This window comes from Cervus elaphus, chromosome 1, assembly GCF_910594005.1.
Source record: "Cervus elaphus chromosome 1, mCerEla1.1, whole genome shotgun sequence".
NCBI lineage: Eukaryota > Metazoa > Chordata > Mammalia > Artiodactyla > Cervidae > Cervus > Cervus elaphus.
This window is the reverse complement of record NC_057815.1, coordinates 92,527,951-92,546,365: the sequence shown is the minus strand read 5'-3', so window position 1 is coordinate 92,546,365 and position 18,415 is coordinate 92,527,951. Positions and strand designations below refer to the sequence as shown.

The 18,415-nt window shown below is 38.9% G+C and overlaps 1 protein-coding gene and 2 pseudogenes across 1 annotated transcript; 2 read left to right on the top strand and 1 right to left on the bottom strand.

The window, feature by feature from the left end:
- The first annotated feature begins 8,706 nt into the window (after positions 1-8,706).
- LOC122702833 lies at positions 8,707-10,373 on the top strand (annotated as a pseudogene).
- Positions 10,374-10,718: 345 nt separating this feature from the next.
- Positions 10,719-11,637, top strand: LOC122700054 (annotated as a pseudogene).
- A 4,750-nt stretch (positions 11,638-16,387) lies between these two features.
- Positions 16,388-17,344, bottom strand: LOC122702831 (olfactory receptor 1038-like). Its single transcript, XM_043916695.1, has one exon. The coding sequence runs from the start codon at positions 17,342-17,344 to the stop codon at positions 16,388-16,390; it is 957 nt and encodes a 318-aa protein (XP_043772630.1).
- Between the last annotated feature and the right edge of the window lie 1,071 nt (positions 17,345-18,415).

Below are 18,415 nucleotides of genomic sequence, written 5' to 3'. Positions count from 1 at the left end.
GAAGTTATAAGTTTTGCATAGGTAGCCCCAAGGAAATGGTGGTGAAAGAGAAGGTCATTTTTATACCAATTTAAAAAGTTGGTTCTGATTTATCTACATCTTTGAGGCCTGAAGAATAGAATCATGAAACTCAGTCTCTTGCTCTGTGAGTGGTCCTGCCTAGATTTCTCTGTGATAAATGAGTGATCCTTATGGCTACTTATACTGAGAACCATATTTGTACCATAAAACCCAAGGGCATCACATGAGGCTATTTAGTGTCCTGTAGAGCATGGCCTTAAAAATTAAACTTAGGAAAACATTAAGGTGATAAAATCAATTGGCAGTTGAAAAGAATCCTGGGTCAGAGGTAGATTTCTCTGAAAGATACTAGATCCAAGACTTCTGTGAGGAGTTGATTCCTATTCCTGGGGAGCACGTGGGTTTTCTCAAGTTAGAAGTTTTTCTCTCAAGATCTACTCAGAGCACTAACTTATACACACCTAATATGTTTATACCAATTACCAAAGTATGGTTTAATTATAACACTAGGGCTTCTCAGCCTTAACCTGAGATGTATCTAAGTGTTACTTAGATATATGCCTCTCTTCCCTGTGTCAGTCACCTATTGAAAATCTGATAATCACTCATTTTCTTTATTGAATGAATATTTCTTGCACTTCTACCATGTGCCCTGTGTGTCATGGGTCCTGGGGCAGGGACATGTCCAACGCTCTCTAATAAAAGCTTTCTTGCAACAGAGAAACAAGAATAGCTTTGGAAGAAAATCAGCAATTTCCTTCATAATTCTTCATAAGCAGAAATAAGCTCTTGTTATAGGAACTGAAGGGGAAGCAGTGTGAATATACAGATCTGGGGAGGAAAGGTCACAAGTTTGATGGATGGGCATAAATTGCCAGGCAAATGAGTTAAAATGATCAAATGTATATACCACTAATATTACTAACAACTTTGTGGTTGTGCAAAGGACATTTTCTCTGTGTGGGGAGCATGCTGCTAAGCTTGTATGATTTTAGTTCTCCACCCAGGAACTTGGGTCCACGACAGTGAAAGCACCTATTCTTAACCACTGGACCACCAGGGAATTCCCACAAAGGACATATTTTTGTTTCCCAAGTACATAAACCCATATGCGTGCATGCTGAGTCACTTCAGTTGTGTCTGAATCTTTGAGACCCTATGGACCTGGACTGCAGCCTGCCTGACTTCTCTGTCCGTGGGATTCTCTAGGCAAGAATACGGGCCTGGATAGCCATTCCCTCCTCCTCCGGGGAGTCTTCCTGACCCAAAGATCTAACTCCCCAGCATCTCTTAAGTGTCCTGCATTGGCAGGCAGGTTTTGGGTTTGTTTGTTTGTTTCACCACTAGCGCCCCCTGGGAAGCTCACATAAAACCAGAATAGAGCATGAAGTGTACACCGGTCATACAATGGAAGAGGCTTCCCTGGGGGCTCAAATGGTAAAGAATCTGCCTGCAGTGCAAGAGATCTGGGTTCAGTCCCTAGGTCAGGAAGATCCCCTGGAGGAGGGAATGGCAACCGGCTTCAGCATTCTTGCCTGGAGATCCCATGGACATTGGCGCCTGGTGAGCTACAGTCCACAGGGTCACAAAGAGTTAGATACAACTGAATGACTAAGCACACACAAATATAGTGGAGATGAGATTCTCTGGGGTCAGGAATTGAGATTTTTGGTATGCCCTATTCATGTTTACTTGTTGGCAATAGAATGAAATGATTAACTGTATAAACTCAAGAATCAGGAATATAGCCCCTGCCGCAATGAATCAGACTTTGAGCAAGTGACTTAATCTATCTAAGGCTCTAAATTTATGTCTGTAAAACAAGAATAATAATAATTAACTCAGGAAGTAGTTGTGAAAATTTAGCTAGCATAGTCCCTGGCATATGGGAACTTTAACAAACACCTTGCTGTTCCTATTATTCAATTTCTACTTCTCCTTGTTTACAAAATGAGTGAGTTGGAGAAGATATATTTTTCATGCTTATATATGTCATATTTTTGGTAACAGGGGATGATATCTACTTCATATTTCATTGAAAAAGCCATCTCACAGAGACCTAGAAGCACAAAGCAGGGTGTTGGCTTATGCGGAAACAATGACTTCATCACCGAGCTTAGTGTGATACAAACCCAAATAAAATTATGTTCTTTGATCCCAAGACACCCTCAAAGTTACTTGACTCTGGGGGGATAGAGTATTGTGCAAATATGTTACAAAAAAAACCCCCAAAAAACCTAGCTGTGAACTCTTCCTCTTGAGATGTACTTTCCCCAGGGTCATTTTTCGGTGAAGACTCTTAATTGCTTCTTTTTTTCTAAGGCAAATGTTTAAGGTAGACTTCTCCAGTGGATTTCCAGTTTCTCTTTTGCTTAATACCATCTCTTACACAGCACTTATTTTTCAAATGTGCATCTATACTGGGAATACTTCATTCTGAGGCTGATATACAAATCCATCTATCTGGAAATGGAAGATAGAGGTTGCATCTTAGATTTTATTGTCTTTTATTCTTTATTAATTAATATTAACTCCATATATGTTACCCATGTATAGGTATGTATGAGCAGGAGTAACAGAGAGAGATAGAGAAAGAGAATGAGATTTTATTTAGAGATTTGATTATTGCAAACTATTAATGGAAGCAAAACTTTCCAGGAATGTATTTAATAATAATTGTGCTTAGTATGTTTATTATGTAATAATGTGTAAAGCTATTTTAATACAAACATACCATGAATTTAATACTGTAACTATTGTAATATCATATTAAGATAAATAAATGAAAAGCAAAAGAAAATAATAATAAAATTTGTCCAAGTTCACAAAATAAGTCATGAAGCCAGAGCTCAATAAAGTCTGACAATAAAACCAGAATTCTATAACTGCAATACTTAGGATTTTCTCTTTCCTGATCTTGAGGGGAAAAGAATGCAGCTATTGGTAACTGAATTTAAAATGCATAGGGATACAATATGGGAAGTGTATGTATATATTTTGGCCTGGAAATGGTGAGGAAAGTCCTACAAGTGCTTCTAATATCCCCAAAACGTTCAATTTTTTGAGACATCATACCCTGTATGATCGGACCTGACCACTTCACCTCTCCTGTAAGTTCGTAATTGCTATCTACTTCCTGGCTAAGCACCACTCAGGTTTTCATATATTTAGCTTTTGCAGATACTTACCTGCCTCCTGACAAACCTGTATGCAGGACAAGAAGCAACAGTTAGAAATGGACATGGAACAATGGACTTGTTCAAAACTGGGAAAGGAGTAGGTCAAGGCTGTATATTGTCACTCTGCTTATTAAACTTACATGCAGAATACATCATGAGAAATGCCAGATTGGATGAATCACAAGCTGGGATCAAAGTTGCAAAGAGAAATATGAACAACCTCAGATATGCAGAAAAAGCTATTATGATGGCAGAAGGTGAAGAGGAAGTAAAGAGCTTTTTAATGAGGGTGAAAGAGGAGAGTGAAAAAGCTGGTTTAAAATTCAACATTCAAAATACATCCAGGCCCATCACTTCATGGCAAGTAGATGGGGAAAAAGTGGAAGAAGTGACAGATTTAATTTTCTTGGGCTTCAAAATCACTGTGGATGGTGACTGCAGCCACACATTTAAAAGATGCATGCTCCTTGGAAGAAAATCTCTGACAAACATAACAGCATATTAAAAAGCAGAGACATCACTTGGTCAGAAAAGGTCTGTATAGTCAAAGCTATATTTTTTCCAGTAGTCATGTATGGACATGACAGTCGGACCATAAAGAAGGTTGAGGGTCAAAGAATTGATGCTTTTGAACTGTGGTGCTGGAGAAGACTTTTGAGAGTCCCTCGGACTGCAAGGAGATCAAACCAGCCAATCCTAAAGGAGATCAGTCCTGGGTGTTCACTGGAAGGACTAATGCTGAAGCTGAAACTCCAATACTTAGTTCACCTGATCCAAAGCGCCAACTCATTTGAAAAGACCCCGATAGTGGAAAAGATTGAGGGTAAGAGGACAAGGGGCAACAGAGGGTGAGATGGTTGGATGGCATCACTGACTCAATGGACATGAGTTTGAACAAACTCCAGGAGATGGTGAAGGACAGTGAAGCTCAGCGTGCTGCAGTTTGTGGGGTCTCAAAGAATGAGACATGACTTAGCGACTCAATAACAACAAGCTTTTGCAAAGTATTAACACTGCCATTTTACCATATCTTTTTTTTCCCCCTGGGTTAATCTTGGTCCCACAGAATTAGATAAGTCTTTCTAAATAAAAATTCCTCTACCATTAATTTTGAAAAGTGTGGAAGGGTGAAAATCACAAGCAGTCAGAGGCTCATTCTGTTGAATCAATGTCAGCATGCTCTGCTGACATGTGGGTAATGTTTCTCAGGAATCTCATCTTCTTCTTTGTATTTTCTCTATCATTTATGATGGTATCTAAAACTTATTTTTTTCAATAATTTCTCTTTGAATACTAAGGTGGCAAACTTTAAAAATACACCTTTTTTCTTATTATAGAATCATCTTTTTCAAAACTTAACATGTTACAGGGAAGAAAAAATCTGACTACCTTTTGGATTTGTTTATTTTACCTTAACCTTTGCTACCTATGGCTTTTGTTCACTAAAAAGACACTGTCTATACACAATAAACTGTGGAAAATTCTGAAAGAGATGGGAATACCAGACCACCTGACCTGCCTCTTGAGAAACCTATATGCAGGTCAGGAAGCAACAGTTAGAACTGGACATGGAACAACACACTGGTTCCAAATCAGGAAAGGAGTAGTTCAAGGCTGTATGTTGTCACCCTGCTTATTTAACTTATATGCAGAGTACATCATGAGAAATACTGGGCTGGAAGAAGCACAAGCTGGAATCAAGATTGCCAGGAGAAATATCAATAACCTCAGATATGCAGATGACACCACCCTTATGGCAGAAAGTGAAGAGGAATTAACAAGCCTCTTGATGAAAGTGAAAGAGGAGAGTGAAAAAGCTGGCTTAAAGCTTAACATTCAGAAAACTAAGATCATGGCATCTGGTCCCATCACCTCATGGGAAATAGATGGGGAGACAGTGGAATCAGTGTCAGATTTCATTTTCTGGGGCTCCAAAATCACTGCAGATGGTGATTGCAGCCATGAAATTAAAAGACGCTTACTCCTTGGAAGGAAAGCTATGACCAACCTAGATAGCATATTAAAAAGCAGAGACATTACTTAGCCAACAAAGGTCCGTCTGGTCATGGCTATGGTTTTCCCACTGGTCATGTATGGATGTGAGAGTTGGACTGTGAAGAAAGCTGAGCGCCGAAGAACTGATGCTTTTGAACTATGGTGTTGGAGAAGACTCTTGAGAGTCCCTTGAACTGCAAGGAGATCCAACCAGTCCATCCTAAATGAGATCAGTCCTGGGTGTTCCTTGGAAGGGCTGATGCTGAAGCTGAAACTCCAATACTCTGGCCACCTCATGTGAAGAGTTGACTCACTGGAAAAGACCCTGTTGCTGGGAGGGATTGGGGGCAGGAGGAGAAGGGGATGACAAAGGATGAGATGGCTGGATGGCATCACCAACTCAATGGGCATAGATTTGAGTGGACTCCGGGAGTTGGTGATGGACAGGGGGGCCTGGCGAGCTGCGATTCATGGGGTCGCAAAGAGTCGGACACGACTGAGCGACGGAACTGAACTGAACTGAACTGATACATAATGGGCTTCCTTGGTGGCTCAAACTGTAAAGAACCCACCTACAAATGCAGGACATGCAGGAGACCCAGGTTCAATCCCTGAGTTGGGAAGAGCCCCTGGGGAAGCAAATGGCAACCCACTCCAGTATCCATGCCTGAAGAATGCCTTAGACAGAGGAGCCTGGTAGCCTTCAGTCCATGGGATTGCAAAGAGGTGGATATGCCTGTGAAACCAGCCAGCACAAATACCACATAATGGGCTGCCTCAGGGAAACCTGCTCCCCCTGCCTGAATGTCAAATCAAAGTGCCTTTGTGCAGGGAAGCATTCTGACCCTGTCCAGCTGAGCCAAAAATAAGAAATTAATGTATGCCCTCCCTGAGACTGGCTATTCCAGGAGATATTTGGAAGATTAATCTTTTTACTTTACTTCCTTACCTCCTCCCCCTTTGTTGCTATTGTTCAGTCACTAATTCATGTCCAATTCTTTGCCACCCCATGGATAGCATCACACCAGGCTTCCCTGTCCTTCATTATCTCCCTGAGTTTGCACAAACTACTCTTCAGAAGTAACTGGCATCCAGACCCTGATAATATGGTTACTTTCGGTTATTAGTCTGCCATCTTCTTGCTCTGCCAGTTGTCCAAATAAAGCCGTTATTCCTTGCGTTAGCACCTGGTCTGTCTCCAATTTATTGCCTGTCGTGTGGCAAGTAGGGCTTCCCATATGGCACTAGTGCTAAAGAACCTGCCTGCCAACGCAGGGGCCATAAGAAACCCGGGTTCAGTCTTTGGGTTAGAAAGATCCCCTGGAGGAGGGCATGGCCACTGTCCCTAAATTCACAAAGATTTAGACACTACTGAAGTGACTTAGTGCATAGGCAGGTGGTGAGTAGGGCAAGTTTGGACTGTGCAACGTACTCTGTTTGTTTGTTTGTTTTGTTTTAATAAAATAGCATTGTTTGGGCAATTTACAGTTAGATCTGTAAACTACTTTTCTTGATGCTGTTTCCATGGACTGAGGATGTCCACAGGCATTTCAAAATGATCCTGCAACATACTGGGGACAAATATAATCATCCCTAAGTATCTCAAGGGAGATTGGTTCCAGGATGGCCCTTCCCACCACTCCCCCAGGACACTGAAATCCACATGCTCAAGTCGCCCCTACAAAATGGTATCATATATTATTATACAGAACCCATGGACTGCAGCCTGCTAGGCTCCTCTGTCCATGGAATTCTTCAAGCAAGAATATTGTAGTGGGTAGCCATTCCCTTCTCCAGGGGATCTTTCCAACCCAGGGATGGAACCCTGGTCTCCTACATTGCAGGCAGATTCTTCACTGCATGAGCCTCCAGGAAAGCTCATTATTACAATCTATGCACATCCCAATATATATTTTGTCATCTCTAGGTTACATGTATACTTACAATATTTAGCTACGTCATTACCACTATAAATAGTGATATTAATCTCCTTGTTTACATTGCTCTTCTTTGTTTACTTTGCAGAATATAACAGTGAAACATACACAGTAGATTTAAATTGCTTGTTAGGTATGGAAAAGTCTTTATCCAGGAAATATATATAATATATGAATGTGTTTGGGTGGTTTACCACTTTATTTTGAAGCCTACTGTGATCAGGTTGTCCCTCTTTAAATGAGTATGAGATTAGATTAAAAATAATTTTTGATCCAACATTTAGGGATGATAGATTATTTGATTAAATGGCTCCCATCTCTAACCATGGAGAATATGATTATAATAAAAAGAGGTAATATGATATTCTGAGTTATATTAAAAAGAATATTAACTGTCCATAAATATCTTAAAAATAGGTGACTATAAAATATACCAGTATTGGAAAAAAGGGATATTTAAGAAGTATTTTTGGACTTCCTGGTGGCTCAGATGGTAAAGAATTTGCCTGAAATGCAGAAGACCCAGGTTTGAATCTGGATTGGGAAGATTCTTGGGAGAAGGGAACAGTTACCCACTCCAGGATTCTTGCCTGGAGAATCCCATGGGCAGAGGAGCCTGTGGGCTACAGTCCATGGGGTCACAAAAAGTGGCATAAAACTGAGAGACAAACATTTTCACTATTTTCTCTTTCAGTCTTGGATAAATGGCCATTTATCCAATTTATCCATTTAAAATTTAAATGATTTTTAGTACAAGCTTTGCTCAATCACTTTTTGTAAAAACCATGACAACAGCAACGGGGTCTGTGTATTTCTCCATTTAGGTAACCTTCAGAGAGTTTGTTAAATAGCAAATGCTCAGAAATGATTTTCTGAAAGGAGTGTCAAAGTACAGCCATAGATCAGTCCAGTTCAGCTGCTCAGTCGTGGCCGAATCTCGACACCATGGACTACAGCATGGCAGGCTTACTGGTTCATCACCAACTCCTGAAGCTTGCTCAAACTCAAGTCCATCAAGTCAGTGATGACACCCAACCATCTCATCCTCTGTCATCCCCTTCTCCTCCTGCCTTCAATCTTTCCCAGCATCAGGGTCTTTTCCAATGAGTCAATTCTTCACATCAGATGGCCAAAGTATTGGAGTTTCAGCTTCAGCATCAGTCTTTGCAATGGATATTCAGGACACATCTCCTTTAGGATGGACTGGTTGGATCCCCTTGCATTCCAAGAGACTCTCAAGAGTCTTCTCCAACACCACAGTTCAAAAGCATCATTTCTTCTGCACTCAGCTTTCTTATGGCCCAACTCTCACACCCACACATGACTACTAGAAAAACCATAGCTTTGACAAGACAGACCTTTGTTGGCAAACTAATATCTGCTTTTTAATATGCTGTCTAGGTTGGTCATAGCTTTTCTTCCAAGGAATACTCATAGATAATTATTAGTAATCAAGATAAAGAGTCCATAAATAAAAAGTATAAATTAATAAACAATCAATACTTGTATTTAAAATTTGTTTCCTTTTTATTATTCCAGAAGTTTGTATGTAATATTGACCAAGAACAGAGAAAATGCTCAGTTTCACAGATGTGACAGAGTTTATTCTTTTGGGACTAAGCAGTCATCAGGAATGGCAAGTTCTCCTCATCATTTTCCTGCTGGTCTACATGATCACCATGTGGGTAGTATCCACATGATCCTATTAATTAAGGTTGGTCCCCAACTCTGCAGCCCCATGTACTTTTTTCTCAGTCATTTGCTTTTTGTTGATATGTGGTTTTCTTCCAATGTCACCCCTAAGATGCTGGAAAACCTGTTATCCGATACAAAAACACTTTCCTATGCTGATTGTTTGGTACAGTGTTTCTTCTCCATTGCTCTTGTCCATGTAGAAAATTTCATTCTTTCCGTGATGGCCTTTGACAGATATATAGCCACTAGTAAACCTTTGCTCCATGGAAGAAAAATGTCAAGGATTGTCTGTATCTGACAGATTACTTTCCCTTATGTACATGGTTTTCTGACTAGTCTGGCAGCAACACTATGGACCTAAGGCTTGTACTTCTGTGAGAAGATTGAGATCAACCACTTTTACTGTGCAGACCCACCTCTCATCAAAATGGCCTGTGCTGGAACCTTTGTTATATACACTATATATATGTATATATGCACATATATACACATAACCTTTGTTATATACAACAGTTTGAATATAAAATGATTATTCATGCCTACATTAATCTCACCTATTCTCTGGCTATAGTAATCATATCTTATCCATTCATCCCCATTGCCATTCTACAGACACATTTAGCAGAAGGGAGGCACAAGGTCTGTCTAGTCAAGGCCATGGTTTTTCCAGTAGTCATGTATGGATGTGAGAGTTGGACCATAAAGAAAGCTGAGTGCCGAAGAATTGATGCTTTTGAACTGTGGTGTTAGAGAAGACTGTTGAGAGTCCCTTGGACTGCAAGGACATCCAACCAGTCCATCCTAAAGGAGATCAGTCCTGGGTGTTCATTGGAAGGACTGATGCTGAAGCTGAAACTCCAATACTTTGGCCACTTTATGCAAAGAGCTAACTCACTGGAAAAGATCCTGATTCTGGGAAATATTGAGAGCAGGAAGAGAAGGGGAAGACAGAGGATGATATGGTTGGATGGCATCACCGACTCGGTGGATATGAGTTTCAGTTGTCTCTAGGAGTTGGTGATGGACAGGGAGGCCTGGCGTGCTGCAGTTCATGGGGTCACAAAGAGTCAGACATGAATGAGCAACTGAACTGAACTGACTGAAAAGGAGTGAATGAAAAATATACAAATGAGACAATTTAGGGAATGGAGTGAGACAAAAACGGAGCATGCTGATAAACACAGAAATAAGAAGAGGCAGGATGCACATAGAATGGCCAAAGATCTCTTTGAGGATATGACTTTTCAGTTATGGGCAAGTAGCCAGCTATGTAAAATATTGAGGAAAAAGAGAATGAAAATACAAAAACTTAAAAGAGGAACTATTTTAAAAAGTGTATAAACTCTCTCCAACTAATAGCAACTCACAATTTGGAAGTTGATTAATCACTGTGAACTATTTTCCTACCCCTGAAATTATTCATATGGGAATTCAATACACCATAGAGAAAATAATTTGGGCACATAACATAGGCACTGATATTTCAGTTCTGGTCTGGGTTCACCTGTACCCTGTATTTTCATGATTGTAGATCATCATTCTCTGATGACTCTCAGTCTAGCGTTACTTTTATTAGAACTCTGTGAGGTTAACATCACTGTAATAGTTTAGCAAAAATAATTGTCTAATACTAGTAGTATATGAATGTAATTGTCTGCTTTAGAGTTAAGAAACTAATAAATATTGCAATAATTACCTATAAGGCCTGTTAAAGGAAATAAATGTGATTATATAGTCTTATGTTAGATTTTGTGCAAAGTCTACATTGATTTTTATATTATTTGAACTAGAATATTGATAAACAGGACTCAAAATTTTCAAGAATAAAATAAATCCATTCATTTCTTTTAATCTTTCCATAGGCAATGCAGACTGGGTCTAAGTGAAGGCAATGCCAAATTTCACAGATGTGACAGAACTTATTCTTCTGGGGCTGGCCCGTCATCAGGAGCTTCATTTCTCTTTTTTGTGGTGTTTCTAGTAGTTTACATGATCACTCTGATAGGGAACATTGCTATGATTATTTTGATCAGCATCAGCCCCCAGCTTCAGAGCCCCATGTACTTTTTCCTGAGTCATTTGTCTTTTGTGGATGTGTGGTTCTGTTTCAATGTCACTCCGAAGATGCTGGAAAACTTACTATCAGAGACAAAAACCACTTCCTACGTGGGGTGTCTGGTGCAGTGTTACTTCTTCAGAGCCCTTGTCCACGTGGGAGTATATACCTTGGCTGTGATGGCCTTTAATCGCTACATGGCCATCTGCAACCCTCTGCTTTGCGGCAGTAAAACGTCCAGGACTGTCTGTGCTGGTCTCATCTCTGTGCCCTGCATCTATGGATTCTGTTAGCCTGATCTGCACTCTGTGGACATATGGCCTGTACGTCTGTGGAAACATGAAATCAACCACTTCTATTGTGCTCACCCTTCTCTTATCCTGAGGAGGGGTCCACATTAAAGAATACACCAATTTGTTATTGCTGGGATTGATTTCACATATTCCCTCTCGGCGGTTCTCATTACCTATAACCTCATCATAGCGGCCGTGCTGCGCATGCGCTCTGCCGATGGCAGGAGGAAGGCATTCTCCACCTGTGGGTCCCACCTGACAGATGTTACCAGGATTTACGGACTCTCATCTTCATCCGTCTCAGGAGGCCCGCTGAAGAGTCTGTGGAGCAGGGGCAGATGGTGGCTGTGTTTTACACCACAGTGACGCCCATGCTGAATTCCATGATCCACAGTTTGAGGAACAAAGACGTGAAAGAGGCGGTCAACAAAGCAATCCTCGAGACAAACTCGAGGCAGTGAACCCGCAGTACATAATTCCGTGTATGCCACTTCCTGTTACAAATATCCAGGCATATAAATTTCCTGTTTAAAATAGACTGTGTACAGGCAACACTTAAATATGCTAAGAGGTCCAGTCTAACACAGCGATGGTTTACCCCATGAATGGACTCTCAGGACTAAGCCTCCTTTATCTACATGTGCAAACATACTAACACTGACCTATTACTGTTAGTCACAGTGAATGTAAATTTGTGCTAAGTGTAGTTAGCAGATAACTGATAAATACATTTGGATAAGCACATGTTAATTTGGAGGTATCTTTGTAAGAGCTGAATATGATTTCTTAGGATATTTTCTATATATAATTGCCTTTCACTTGTTTTATAAGTAATATATAATTTCATGAGAAAAAAATAAGACTTCATCACTTTTCTATGAATATAAAAGTTGATGGATCCTCATTTACCAAAAAAAGCTTTCAATAACATTCATACATGCATGGACTTTTGAAAACAAAAATGTATTCAGAAACTTCAACTAGTGTCGTGAATCAATCAGAAGGTTAATTCTCAGTATGTATTGCTCTATAATTAACACTATTTGTGTTTCAAGCAATCTGTTGACTCACCGTAGTTCTACTCTTTGGTTTGGATTTTGGCTAGTTATTTTTCTCTTTATTAATTTAAATAGGTGAAATATTTATGACTAAAGCCTATCCTGTCCTTCTCATAGTTTAAAAAGATGAAGCAATATGGATTTTTGTCATTTAAAATCTGACCTTTGATCAGAAGAATGTCCTGTTAAACCTTTGATTGCTATGATAAAGCTATTGTTTGATTCCGAATTCTTGTCACTAACATTACACTCTTAATTCTGTGTTTAGCTGCTTAAGTCAAGCTTTTAATAACTAGAGTGGGTCAACCAGATAAGAATCTCTGTAAAACCGAATGCCATTGCACTAAGCATGTGTTAAAATATGATCAGCACAGCTCAAACTGGTATCCATTGGGTTCTGATTACAAGTTTACAATTCAATTTATGTTGATTGGTGTCCACTTAATCTACCTTCATTCTTATTATAAGTAGAATACATTTTTTGTCCTTGTTGACTCTTACTAATAATACCAGCATAAAAGCAAATCAGAAACAGAAGTAATTTCTCATGAATGAGTTTATTCTTGTTTAAGGGCTAATCCAATTAAAAGGGGTGCACAACTGAACATGTGTAGAAAGACTCTGAGAAGTAGCATTTACTTGTGGTAATATCACTGGAAAGATGGATTCATTTTAGCACAGAAAGTATTGTTACTCAGGCTAATTTACTAATTGCCCACAGGCCACATTCCCTCAGATTGGTTCTGAGAAAAGGCAAATGGTGGGAGGAGAGTTCTTTTTCATAACTTTAGGTTCTGAGCAGGAAGAAAGAGTACTGTTTGATTAGTATTGGAAACTACATTAACAAAGTTTTTTTGTTTGTTTGTTTGTTTTTTTATGTTTGCAAATCACCCAAGTTTGCTTCTAATAAGTTGGTGTCAAGTATGAAATGATAGGCTGCTCAAGAAACAATCGTATTGACAGAGATCATTATAACTTGACCCTTTAAGATCACATTTTCTGTGATCCTTATGGCAGACATATTCCTCAGTGTCCACTACTTTATATTTTATTTTATAAGTAAAACATTTGCCATCCAGCTGTTAACCACCGTTCCCTTTGTCCCTTGTCAGTGAGATACATAATGTTGTCCAGTCTTGGCAACAAGCCATCAGTAGAAAGTGATGCCTAAAACCTAAAGATCATCTTCTCTGTGTTAAAGCCATTAGATACGGACTTTTTTCTCTTCCTTCCCACTTGAAAATGTTGCCACTGAAATGATCACTTTTTTAGACAAAGATGAAAACCACCTGTTGAGGGTCTAATTGCCTTTCCCAAACCCCTTAACTCATACTGCTGCCTGAGAAAGGAATAAATTATTAAGTCACTGCATCTTGGGAGTTCACTTAGCTATAGTGCTATATTTGTTCTTATAATACTTTCCATAAACACATCCTTGGCACTTCACCTCTGCATCTTACCACTCACTAGGATGACTTTTACCTGAGAATGATCAAGTCTCTTCAGAAACTATTCTGGTATTGAGAGAAGGGCATCTTGTCTTCTGTCTTAACCAGAAGGAGAAAAACTCAAACTTCTGATCTATCTCAGATATTAGGTTATATATCCCTTTGTCCTAACTACTTGATGAATCCTTGGGCTTGTTACGACCTTTAAGACTCCAGTTTTCACATTAACTGGTTTTGGATCCTTTTTGACCCATCATCTAGGCCATTTAACTAGCTATTTTAGGTACTTACAGGTCTCTTTCTTAAGGTTAGGGAACCTCAGCTATTTTTTTTTTTTTTTTTCCTGCACTGTACTTACAGGTATAGATAAGATGTGTTTTCACCAGACATTTGAGCCAGCACATCTTTCACTGTTCTTATTAGTGGGGCTTCCCCAATGGCTCAGCAGCAAAGAATCATCTGCAATGCAAGAGTCATGGTTTCAATCCCTGGGGGAACATCCCCTGGAAAAGGAAATGGCAACCCACTCCAGTGTTCTTGCCTGGAAAATCCCATGGACAGAGGTGCCTGGTGGGTTACAGTCCATAGGGTCACACAAAATCGAACACAACTAAGCATGCACACACTTACATGCACTTATTATGAGTGAAATTGTTCCCCCAAAAGATATGTTAAGTTCCTAACCTGAAGAACCTCAGAATTTGGTTATAGGGTCATTGAGTTATAGGGTCGTTGAAGATGCAATTGTTAATATGAAGTCATACTGAAGTAAGGTGGACCGTTAATCCAGTGTGGGTGACGTCCTTACAAGAATGAAGAAATGTGGACACAGATGTAGAGGAAGAAGACCGTGTGAAGACAGCAGAGACTGGAGTGATGTTTACAAGCCGAGGAATGCCTGGGAACACCAGCGGCTGGAACAAACAAGGACGGAACCTCCTCTAGAGCTTCACAGAGAGCATGGCTCCGCCAGTACCCTGACTTAGACTTGTAGGCTCCAGAAATGCGAGAATATAATGTTTGTCGTTCTAAGTCAACGAGTGTGTGGTATTTGTTAACGCAGACTGATGAAACTAATATGTTTCTTCACCGTATTGTCTCAGTGTTAGAACTTTGGTTTTACTTTAGTCTTTTTTAGTCTCCCAGGCTATCATCCTTTCTGCTCTGGAAGCTCTGCAAATGTATCTGAACTGTCTTTGGTAAACATGTGGTTTTGCAGCAACCTCCCCTGAATCCAGTATGCTACCCAGAAGGGGCACCAGCTTCCTTTTGAAAGCTTCACTAACCTTTAAGCCCTTCTCACACTGCCAATCTCAGGTTCAGCCCTTACTCTGCAGTTTGCTACATAAACTCACTGCTGTGCTTTTAACTATTTAAATTAGACTTTGGGAATTATTTAAAAAGTTAGCGATGACAAAGATGTTCTCTTTTCTTGAGTTTTATCTTTGGCAATTGACAGTCATGATTTCCAAGATTGATTTTTCTGCAACTGTGCTCCCTGACTCAAAAGAAGTTGAATTAAGAACTTGAAAATCAGGATTGTAACTCATTGCTTCTCTTCAGAATTTGTACAATGTACAGCCACTTAGAACACCTTGTTGCTGCTTTAGTAATGGCATATATTAAAATAGAGGCATATTTAAAATAAAGTTTAATATAAATAATTTAACATAGCAATTTTGATGTCTTCACATAAATCTGACATCTAATTTAACAATGAAATGTGTACTAAGATAACTTTGATAAAATAAGCTAAAATGTTTCTGAATAACTTAAACAATAATTTTTTTTTTTTGCCAGTATTTTCCAAAATAGCAGACTGTTCAGCATATTCAGGAGTGTTTTTGATTTTGCCCTACAAGAATAGCTCACAGTATCACCCACATGGTAGACACCAAACATTTGAATCTGAATTTAAAAAATACATACACATTCCAGTTGATGGTTTAAGTGGGTCTTAGATTGCATCATTTTTCAACCATCCCAACATAAAACTATACTCCTGACATCTGACAGCAACCACATTTATAACTTGGTTTTAAACTACTGCTTCCTGTCCCCTCAACCCTTGGTAATTTCTTCAAATCCCTAACATATAAAAGGATCTTAAACTTTCCTGAGGGAATATAGGGTTATGTCTTCATTTTTGTTTTGATACAGAAAAAGAGAGTATGACTTTCCAAAAGCTGACCCTGATTCCCAGATCTGCATGGCGAAAAATGATATCTTTTTGAACAACATGAGAACCATGGAATTACAGAGAGTGATCAACAGTGAATCTAGTGGGAGTCAGAAGCAGAGAGGAATGATTTTTAGCAGACAGGATACAGTTGAGGAATAGCTACTGCAAAGAATGATGTGGGCATGGACGGGAAATTTACTTTACCACCTCCCTTTTCTGTCTCCACAATGTATAAAATAGAAACATTTTTGAAAGCAGTGGCTAAATCTTATTATCAGTTAAATAGAAACTCTCCAGGTCAAAACTGTCAAGTGGCACATATGCAAATAGTAGCAATTTGTTAAAAATGTGCATTATAATCTTTTAAACCTTTCATCTTACTTATAAATTATGTGAAAAATAGAACACATGTGCAAAGTCATTTTGCTCATATAAAAATGGTAAAAATAAAATTAACTTATCAAAGATAATAAAAACAACATATCTACATGTGGCATAGTTCCAAGACAGTCAGTGTTGCAAGTTACATTCTAATGTTTATTAGAGACAGGAAATAACATTTTTCAAAGGCTTTCCTCAAGGCATTTTTTACCTCTTGGTTCCTCAGGCTGTAGATCATGGGATTCAACATAGGAATGACTATTGTGTAGAAGACAGAGGCCATTTTGTCTGTGTCAAGGGAATGGTTGGATTTGGGCTGCAGATACATGAAGATCAGAGTCCCATAGAATATAGTGACAGCAGTCAGATGAGAACCACAGGTTGAGAACGCTTTGCGCCTCCCTTCTGCAGATTGGATTCTCAGGATGGCAGCCACAATGTATAGGTAAGAAATAAGGACCGTGGTCAAAGAGCTGATCATGTTGAACCCAGCAAAGATAAAAATCAAGATCTCTTTGAGGCTGGTGTCTGAGCAGGCAAGGGCCATCAAAGGGACATCATCACAGTAGAAGTGATTAATAACATTGGGGCCGCAGTAGATCAATCGAAAAGTAACAATGGTGTGGAGGAAAGCAACAGAAAAGCTGTATAAGTAAGGGCCTGCTACCAGTTGCACGCACACCTTTTGGGACATGATCACCATGTAGAGAAGAGGATTGCAGATGGCCACATAGCGGTCATAAGCCATTACTGCAAGAAGGAACATCTCCAAAATCAAGAAGTTCAAGAAAAACCCCAGCTGTGCCACACATGCATAGAAGGATATGGACCTGTGCTTGGTCAGGAGGGTCTCCAGGAACTTTGGGGCTATCGACGAGGAGTAACAAAAGTCTACAAAGGCCAGATTACTGAGAGAAAAGTACATGGGTGTGTGAAGGTGAGGATCCAACCGGATTAAGGAAATCATGCCAATGTTTCCCACCAGAGTTAGAGCATATACCACTAAAATGAGAAGAAAGAGAAGGATCTCAGTCTCTCTCTGGACTGAAAAACCCAAAAGAATGAATTCCATCACCCTGGTAATATTCTCTTCAATCATTTGTTCTAGTCTCTGAACTGCTGAAAAGAGACAAGTTAAAGACAGATAAGTTATCAGGAGTAAGAAATTGTCATCAGATCCCAAAACATGCCTGTTTTAACTTGAAGTAGAATAGCAGAACAAATAAATATATCCCATCTCAAACTCTCCTATTTGACATTTATAATTTTCTGAAGCCAAAAATTGAGGTTTAATAAAAATAATGTTTATAAAGATATATAATATTTTAGGTTTAGATTATTTAAGCTATATTTAATAATAGAACAGAGATATTTTTAAATATCCTCCTCCCATATTTACTTATCAGTGGAGTAAAACTTTAATATGTAACATTTTATCTGTTTTAATAGACATTTATTTTAACAAATGTACATTATGCTAAATATAATACAAAGCTAAACAGGATATTCAATGGATAGAAATATTTCTATTTGTGAATTAGGCAAATTTTGGATTCATATGTAATTTATTCATTTTCAAATACTACTTTCTAAAAGTGAAAAAGCACACTTGTAGTTAGAATACACATATGTAAAAGTAGAATTATTTATAATCATTTATTCAATGAACATGAGTCTGAGCAAACTCCAGGGGATGAAGAAGGACTGGGAAGGCTGGCATGCTGCAGCCTATGGGATCACAAAGAGCCAGACACGACTGATTGAGTGAACAACAAATAGTTTTACATTTATTGTGATCAACACTTATAATCAGTAATGCTTTCTAAATTATCTGGTAAATTTTTAGTGTAACAATAGCAAACACTCTTACTTTTAAAAGGTAGCCATCTCTTGACAAGAGAAATAACAATTATATGGAAATGGTACTCATATCATGATGTTCAACTTGCATAATATGGTTTTTGAGAGTTCTATGCCTCTTTCCACTTCTGAGGCTAAGAAAGATAACTAGCTAATTTCAGTTTCAGGAGTAAAGTTTAAAAAAAAAAAGGAAACAAAACCCTCACCATATCAAATTAAAATGAAGTGTGCAAAATAGAAAGAGTAACCCTTTATTTTCCCCTAAATATTTTAGCCAAAGGGAATCTTCACTTTTTGTTGTCGCTGTTTT

Excerpts from the sequence above, each read along its gene's own strand:
- LOC122702831 (XM_043916695.1), bottom strand. The coding sequence starts at position 17,344 with ATGATTGAAGAGAATATTACCAGGGTGATGGAATTCATTCTTTTGGGT.